The sequence below is a fragment of the Eptatretus burgeri genome, chromosome 13 (assembly GCF_056783735.1).
Source record: "Eptatretus burgeri isolate ZD-2024b chromosome 13, Ebu_testis_v1, whole genome shotgun sequence".
Taxonomy (NCBI): domain Eukaryota; kingdom Metazoa; phylum Chordata; class Myxini; order Myxiniformes; family Myxinidae; genus Eptatretus; species Eptatretus burgeri.
Window position 1 is genome coordinate 51,822,760 of NC_140973.1, and position 8,681 is coordinate 51,831,440.

Genomic DNA, 8,681 nt, shown 5'->3' on the forward strand with positions numbered 1-8,681 from the left:
AGCGGTTGTTATTGAGTGTTTTAATCGCACTTTAGAAGAGAGACTATATAAAAAAATTCACTCAACTCTCTTCTCAACAATGGTTATCTTTAATTCAGGACATTGCAGATAAGTAAAATGACACAATTCATACCTCAATGAAAACGAAGCCATCAGAAACATTTACAAAATTAAAATATGAAAAAGAGATTAATGTCAGAAAGCCTAAGTTCAAAGTTGGTGATATAGCAAGAATATACAGGTGGAAATCTCATTTTGAAAAAGGTTATACCAAGCGATGGACAAATGAACTATTCAAAATTGTTGATGTCGTCGGTACAGTTCCTAACCCTAACCCTAACCCTGACCCTAACCCGGACTCACAAATTATGTGATTTAAAGGGGGAAGAGATTTTAGGTTCATTTTATTCACAGGAATTACAAAGACAAGGATAAATTGAATTTTTTTTGATTCCGCCCCTTTTTTTAAACTCCGCCCATTTTTGACTCTGCCCACACAAGCCACATCCACACAAGCCCCACCCACATAAGCCACATACACCAAACCCCACTCACAAAAGCCACATCCACACAAACCCCACTCACAAAAGCCACATCCACACAAGCCCCGCCCACAAAAGCCACACCCACACAAGCCCCACCAACACAAGCCGCACCCACTCACACAAGCCCTACCCACCCACACAACCCCCTGTGCACCTCACCTTTTTTTCTTCAATCCAATATGGCTGCCAAACCATGTCATTTATCAATTATTCATTAACAAACTTATATCCTCTACCCATGGAGAATATGTTTGTGAAGTTTCCCCTTGATCTAACCAGCCGTTCCAGAGAAGAAAATGTTTGAGGGTTTTAGGGTAAATTCAATATGGCTGCCAAACCAAACCAATATGGTTTTTGGAGTAAATTCAATATGACTGCTAAATGTTCCCCGCCCCATCCCTCTCCCTTCCATAGATCTCCTAATGTCTCTGTTCCCACTGTTTCGTCCTTCCCATTCCCGCCCCTCTTGTGTCATGCTCTCCTTGAAGTGCGTTGTGCGTTAGCTCTCATACGAGCCTCGACAAGGTATATAAAAAAACCAAAAAAAAACCATGTGACCCATCAATGAGAAATTAACAAACTTGTAAAATGATGCCATGGAGAATCAGTGTGTAAAGTTTCACCTCAATCTGTCCAGCCGTTCCGGAGAAGAAGATTAAAAATATATGTATTTCAAAACAATATGGCTGCCGAACCACGTGACCTATTACATCATGGAAATTTTTTTATATGGTGAGTTGTTGCGTGGATGATGCTCAAGAAATTTCAATTTTTTTCCGATGCAGCCTTCTCCCTGTCGAATTTTCACTGGCATATCACTTCACCGATGAGGTCACGTTTTCCCCATGGGGAGTTCTTAACGTGTGCCATGTTTCAATTTTTTCCATTCGTGGTTTCAGAGATACAGAGGTCTAATTTTTGTCAGTTTTTCAAAGACGGTGCTCATACCACGTGACATTGACGTCATAATTATCAATTAAGAATGGCATCAAAAAAGACATACTCCGGTGAAAAATTCGCATTGATCGGCCGTACATTTGCCGAGAAAATGAATTTTAAAGACAAAAAAAATGAAAATTGCCGACGGAAGAAAAATAACAATCTATCTATAATTCCAGCAATGTGTGTGTGTGTGTGTGTGTGTGTGTGTGTGTGTGTGTGTGTGTGTGTGTGTGTGTGTGTGTGTGTGTGTGTGTGTGTGTGTGTGTGTGTGTGTGTGTGTGTGTGTGACCACTGTTTCTCGACAACCACTGGTCCGATCTAATTGAAACTTGCCAGGTATATTGCTGGGGACCTGTGGATGTGCCTTTTCAAGGTTTGATATTAATCGGACAAGTGGTTCCCAAGTTATGGCCATTAATTTATCAAACCAATGACAGGACACGTTACTGCGTAGGCGTGGCCGATGGGGAAGAGATCCTCAGCCGCGTTCCCGGTTACGGATTACAACGTACGGACTTCCAGATAGTGATGACTTGCTGTATTCCAATAATTTCTCGATTTCTTACGCGCATTTATGGATAAACACAATGTCCGAATCCAGTCGTCGTTTACAAGAGCAAAGAACGGCCTGTGTGGTTGTTGTTTCTGGCATGCGGTTTGAAAGATTTATTTATTTATTTTGCACGTACGGCCACACACGTACGGACACACACTAGTAAAGAATAAAAAACAATAAACAGAGAAGAAAAACAATAGGTTACGCAGCCTTGTAGGTTTGGTACCCTAATAAACGTCATGGGTCAGGGTCAGAAAATTAATAAACTGCAAAATGTGGTTACATCAAAGCGGGACGTCTTGGTACCTGGTCATCACTGCCAGCAGTAATAAAGTGGAAATTCTAGTTATGTCTCTTATTAATTATAGCGAACGCAGTGAGCTTCATACTTAACGTGTGCACGTGAGAGAATAGGAAACAACAACAACAACACAATACCCCTGGCTATTTGGAATCCGTGTCGTTAGCTATGACCTTTTGCTTCCGGTTGTTTTTAAACGCTGTGCAGTGTATAAACACGATTGGGTTTTATTTCTATGTTGTGAATATTACTTAATGCGTGCACATGAGAGAATAGGAAACAACAAAAACAACACAATACCCTGCCAATTGTGAATCTGTGTCGTTGGCTATGACCCTTTTGCTTCCGTTTTTGTTTTGTTTCTGTTTTTTTTTGTTTCCGGTTTTTGTCATGGGGAAGATGCATACCGGGAGATCTTGACCGGAAGTGTTTATTTATTTATTCAATAATTTTTTGCCCAAAGTTAATTTTATCCTTCCGAAAGTGATTTTTTTCATGACAAGAAGTGTTTATTTTGTATTTAACATTACCGGGAGTGATTTTGAAACTCTTTCCGGAACTCATATTTTCTTTTATTCTTGACCAGAAGTGATTGTTTATTTATTTATTTATTCAATTTTTTTTTTACCAAAGTTAATTTTAATAAAGATATCTCCCGCATCATCAAAAAATAATTTATAATCGTGATTTACATTATTTGATCGCTGATCCCGAATCCAGGCCGAAGTAACCGGAAATTGCGTCAAAATCATCAGTTGTGCGGCGCTTACACGTACCACGGTGTAGTTGGCTAGTATACAGTTGTGAACAAGTTATATGTAAAGTCAGAAGCGAATGTAAGAAGAATTCTACGTTCGCTTCTCGGCTTTGCCTATTCCATATTAATTATATAACACACCAGTACACAAACACCACACAAAACAAGTCCTGGTGAGGGTCTGCAATCTCCGATTGCTCTTTTTCTTGTTCACTTTGTACAAGTTACGGGTCACGTGATGTTCCACGGGCACGCTAGATGGCGCAATTTGCTTTGGCTGCTTTGTGTGGAATCGAGAGCGCTGCTCACGGTGCTCATATGAGTGGTGCTTTGCCTCTGACGTCTGTACCGATTATTATGGATACGTAACAGAAATGAAATATGCATATTAATTATAAAGTACTACGGGACGATTCATTTCAACCAAATCGATTCTCAACGTAATTTACAAATTTCCCAAAAAAATACAACCCAACATTCCGGTGATGGAGGAAACGCACAATTATCGCGAGGGTTCATGATCTCAAGAGCTTCGAAGAGGAACTCTCGCGAGGGTTCATGAGCTCAAGCGATTCAAAGGCGAACTCTCGCGAGAGTTTATGCGGCGCGGGATCCTGCGCCATATTGCTGCTATTGAAAGCGTGCATCGTTCGGGGTTGCCGAAGTGCAACAAAAAACAAAAAACAAGTTATCGTTAAATGTTGTCCGTAGTGCTGGTAGTATGAATCGCACGTCGTCGGTTCGTCAGAAAGTTTCGTTTTGTGCGCGTTTTGCGGTATCCGCCGCAGGTTCGAGAGAGCAGCGCGTCCTGTGCGTTGTTTTTGATAAACTGAGTTAGGCCCGAGGCCTGTTTCCCACCTGACTTGCACACAACCGTTGTGTCTTGTGTTCAACTCGATATATATATATATTTTCCTCGTATCGCCTTGTGCCTTATTTCTTTCCTTCCGTTCTCTCTTCTTCCTGCTCGTTTCACATTTGCTTCATCCCCCACCCGTTTTGGACGAGGCGGTGGATAATTATAGTGAGGCACGATGATCATTGACAACGTTGATTCCCTCAAGGCTTGGCTCATCAACACCTTGGACCCCATGTGAGTTAACGTCGATCACTTAGTTCGGGATGTTATCTGTAGCTGGCGAACTCGGCTTGTTTATCTTGAGACCTTTCGCTTATGACGGTTACGACTCTTGAGTTCTGTGCAGTTTACAGTTCTTCGTATTTTGTTCTCTCTCAGGGTAAAATTGCTTCCTCGGTTAACAGCTCGTGCTGGGAATTGATGACTTCGATGTTTTGGTGGAGTTTATAATGTGTGTGCACTTTTCAGCCTAGCGAAGTCATTATCGTTAAACCGCACATTGAACTCCATTAAAGCTGGAAGTGTATATATATATATATATATATATATATATATATATATATATATATATATATATATATATATATATATATATATATATATATACATACAGGGTGAGTCAGAAGTAGTGCCCAATTTCTGTCAGTTGATTGTTTGTTTGCCATTTGTATTACAGTGTACAAGAAGGTAGAAATAAATGAATGACATGTTTATCTAACCATTTATTCAAGAAAAAATTATTCCGGAACTGTACCAAGCTGTTTTACTTGCAATTTTCAAAGTGCCCTCCCTCGTGAACGATGCACATTTGCAGCCGAGCAGGCACAGAGCGGCACACACGTCTGCAGAGTTCGATATCAATTTCCTCAAACTTTGCAGTGATTTGAGCCTTCAATTCCTGAATGGTACGAGGCTTTTCACGATAAACAAGGTCTTTCATGAGCCCCCAAAGAAAGAAATGTGGAGGTGTAAGGTCTGGGGAGCATGCCAGCCACTCGATCGGACCGCGGCGGCCGATCCACTTTCTGGGAAAGTTTTAATCAAGCCACTGACGAACATAACGTCCATAATGAGGTGGAGCTCCGTCATGCTGGAAATAACAGTCCTGATCTTGTACCCTGGGCCAAAAGAAGGTTTGCAGCATATCCAGGTAAATTTCTGCAGTGACAGATCCCTCAAAAAAAAGGGTCCAATTATCCCTAATGGAGATATGACTGCCCAAACTGTCACTCCAGGTAAATTTACCTCCTTCTCAACTGTCACTCTTGGGTTATTCATGGCCCAGTAGACACAATTGTGTCTGTTAATTGTGCCATTAAGCTCAATTTGGTGCAAATTCAGTAACTTTTCAAACTCGCAGCAATAACCTGCAAAACAAAATCAAAAAAAAAATTACGAAAATTAATAATCTGCAAAACGATTATTAACAATATGACTTCCCAGAAAGAATCTGACAGCCGAAAAAACAGAAATTGGGTGCTACTTTTGACTCTCCCTGTATGTATATATATATATATATATACATGTATGTATATATATACATGTATGTATATATATACATGTATGTATATGTATGTATATATATATATATATATATATATATATATTTATATATACACATGTATGTATATATACATGTATGTATATATATACATGTATGTATATATATACATGTATGTATATGTATGTATATATCAGACTTTTTTCTGTTTAAACATTTGCATAGGCTTCACATATTAAGCATGAGCTGAATAGAGCTGCAATCCCCGACTCCCCAGTTGGGTTGCACTGCAGCCAATATCGTGAAGAGAATTTATTATTTCTTAATTGTACAGACCGGTCCACCCCTGGAGACCGCAAGCTCCTCCCAGGAGTGAACTGGTCAAGGTCTTCAATATATAACATGTCGAGAGCAGACCACATCACTGTAGTGGGTACCAGGAAGCAGGTGCCACACCAGGTATTGATGCCTGCATCCTGACCAACATGAAATTCCTGCCACACATTAACCTGGCCACCCCCTCCACCAAACCCAGAACTGTTTTGGATTCCACAGACAGGTTAATGTGTGGCAGGAATTTTCTGTTGGTCAGGATGTAGGCATCAATAGCTGATATGGCACCGACTTCCTGGTACCCACGAGACTGACGAGCGATAGGGTCTGATGTCATGTATATATCCAAGTTACATGTGCAAAGCTAAATGGCATCTCTGATGCTGGAAGATGTCCTCTCATAATCTGTTTGCTGACTAATCGTATGCATACGTGTGTATACACAAACTTACACTTGAAGACTATGGTCATTAGTTGTGTGTATGTTGTTCCCACAGTTGTGATGCAGACCCGTCGGCACTCGCCAAGTATGTGATCGCATTGGTGAAAAAGGACAAGCCAGATCGTGAACTCAAGGCACTGTGTGTGGACCAGCTCGATGTGTTCTTGCAGAATGGTTGGTGTGGGGTTTTGTGTTGTTGCGGATATATTTGTTTTATTCGCGTGTTGGTTTGAGAGGTTGTTTAATTTATATTTTCATTTTTTGGAGTTTGGCTTTTTACCTCTGCCACTGAATGTGGAAGGAGGTTATATTTTTACCCCTGTCTGTGTGCTTGTTACTTTGCAAAAAATTTTTTGCCAAGTATGTTTGGCTATATTATTTGTCTATCTGTCTGTTTGTCTTGTCACACGATTTTTGGCCGCAGTTTTCAAGCAATCGTTCTGAATTGTGTGTGTGTGTTTAGTTGACCGGTCAAGGACACCAACGCTTAATTTTGGTGAAGATCCGGATCTCGATCTGAGAATTTTTTTTTCAGTGATTCTTCACCATCGAGAGATCAGGCCAAAAACTGTACATAGCACAATATCTCAAAAGGTTGTGGATGGATTCACACAAACCTTGGTGGACAGGTAGGGGTTGCCACGAGGAAGAATTGATTCAATTTTGGTGAAGATATGAATCTGGATCCAGATACGTGAATTGTTTAATTTTTAAGTGATTCTTCACCATTGAGAGATGGGGTTAAAAACTACATTGCATGATATCTCAAAAAGTTGGAAGGATTCGGGTTTTACTTGGTGGACATGTTGGGTGTATGACAAATTTATTCCATTTTTGTGAACATCCGAATGTGGATCCGAGAGTTTTTCAAGTGATTCTTCACCACTGAGAGATAGGGCCAAAAACTTTATCGCATGAGATCTCAAAAGGTTATGGATGAGTTGGTTCGATGACAAGAACAAGCCGATTCGATTTTGGTTGAGGTCCGGATTCAGATCTGACCAATCAGTGGCATACGAAATGTAAACTATTCAGCCTGTTGGAAGTATGTGCTCTTCCGAGTGCCATTCCTTTTCGCCAAGTGTCACTCTACGAGTGATTTTTCGTTTGTATGTGCGGGATATCTAAAATGGTTGTGGACAGGTTCAGATTAAATTTGGTGGGCATTTGTTGTGTGACAACGATGAACTGATTATATTTTGGTGAAGATCCGGATCCGGCTACTAGAATTTTTACAGTGATTCTTCACCATTGAGAGATGGGCTAAACTGATATATAGCACGGTATCTCAAAAAATTGTGGATGGATTTGGATGAAACTTGGTGGACACGTTGGGTGTGTGACAAGGACGGACCATTGGTGACATTGACACAGTGATGGAGAAGAGGGACTTGGTACATGTGAGGGTCGGAGGGAGGATGAATAAATGGAGAAGGAACTAGCACGGGACCAGCAGAAGTAGGTGCATGCAGAGTGGATAAGGGAACTGTGTGTGCTGAGTGGATAATTTTTTTTATTCTTCTCTGTGGTCTCATTTGTTGATCTTTTATTTTTTGGCTCTTCCTTGTTTGCATTGTTTTGCTATAAGAGTATCAACTGCTGTCCTCGTCTATCTCTTCGTACTGATTTTTTTTCTCTTTAAATTGGTATCTTGTATTTTTGTCATATTCAGCACTAAAAGTCCAGGGAGGAAGTGGTGTACCCGCAAGCATTTATTTTAAATTTAATTTGAAAACAAGTTCTCAATTCAGCAAAGGATTGTGCTTTCATACACAGTAAACCCTTGTTTTAGGCAGGGGCTAAGTTCCTGGAGGGGTTACTTTGTAAAAGTGACACCACACTTGTTTAAACCAAACCCATGTAAAACAAGGGTTTAGAGTGTGTGTGTCCGTGTCCGTGTCCTCCGTAACTCCAAAACTGTAAAACCTTGCAGCCTAAACCTTTGCACATGCATACTAAGAAAACTTCAAGGAAGTGTAAGAGAGAAAATTGGGTATTTGGGTTAATTAAAACACCCCTTTGAAGATAATTAACGGCATTTTATTATACCCTTCATCAGGCGATCCTCGGACACTTCGCTGTCTGGGGTCTGAAGGTGTTTCTTGGGTAACCTCGCTGTGGTCTGAAGCCACCATGTGTTTTTGGCCTGGATGTAAGCTCCAGATTTGAAAGTATCAGCAGTTCCGACTCCGCCGAGAAGTGTTGATTTGTCCAATTCGGACATTGCACGGTCGTTTCCGGGTGCATAGTTGTATCGAGGGAAATTTGTATTGCTTGCCAAGCCAGACGTTCCGTAGGAGTGCTTGAGTGCTTAACCAACTTACCGAGCTGTGCAGTACAGTTCGTGTCCTGATCGGGATGTACGGTCGACAGTTACTGCAAGGTAGAGGTACGTATACAGCGTACACGGACGTGGTACATATGGCTACACCAAAGATGGATTCT

The 8,681-nt window shown here is 40.8% G+C and overlaps 1 protein-coding gene across 3 annotated transcripts in view; it reads left to right on the forward strand.

The window, feature by feature from the left end:
* Positions 1–3,691: 3,691 nt before the first annotated feature.
* The window catches only part of LOC147014471 (RNA-binding protein 26-like), a 137,319-nt gene continuing 132,329 nt past the window's right edge, over positions 3,692–8,681 (forward strand). For 2 of the 3 annotated variants that reach the window (XM_085852422.1, XM_085852423.1), the window contains exons 1-2: positions 3,693–4,194; positions 6,292–6,410. In XM_085852422.1, coding sequence (XP_085708548.1) covers positions 4,136–4,194; positions 6,292–6,410 — 178 coding nt within the window. In that variant the 5' untranslated portion in view covers positions 3,693–4,135. Of the gene's footprint in view, positions 4,195–6,291; positions 6,411–8,681 lie in introns of all 3 variants that reach the window. The other variant, XM_085852424.1, reaches the window with a different exon arrangement.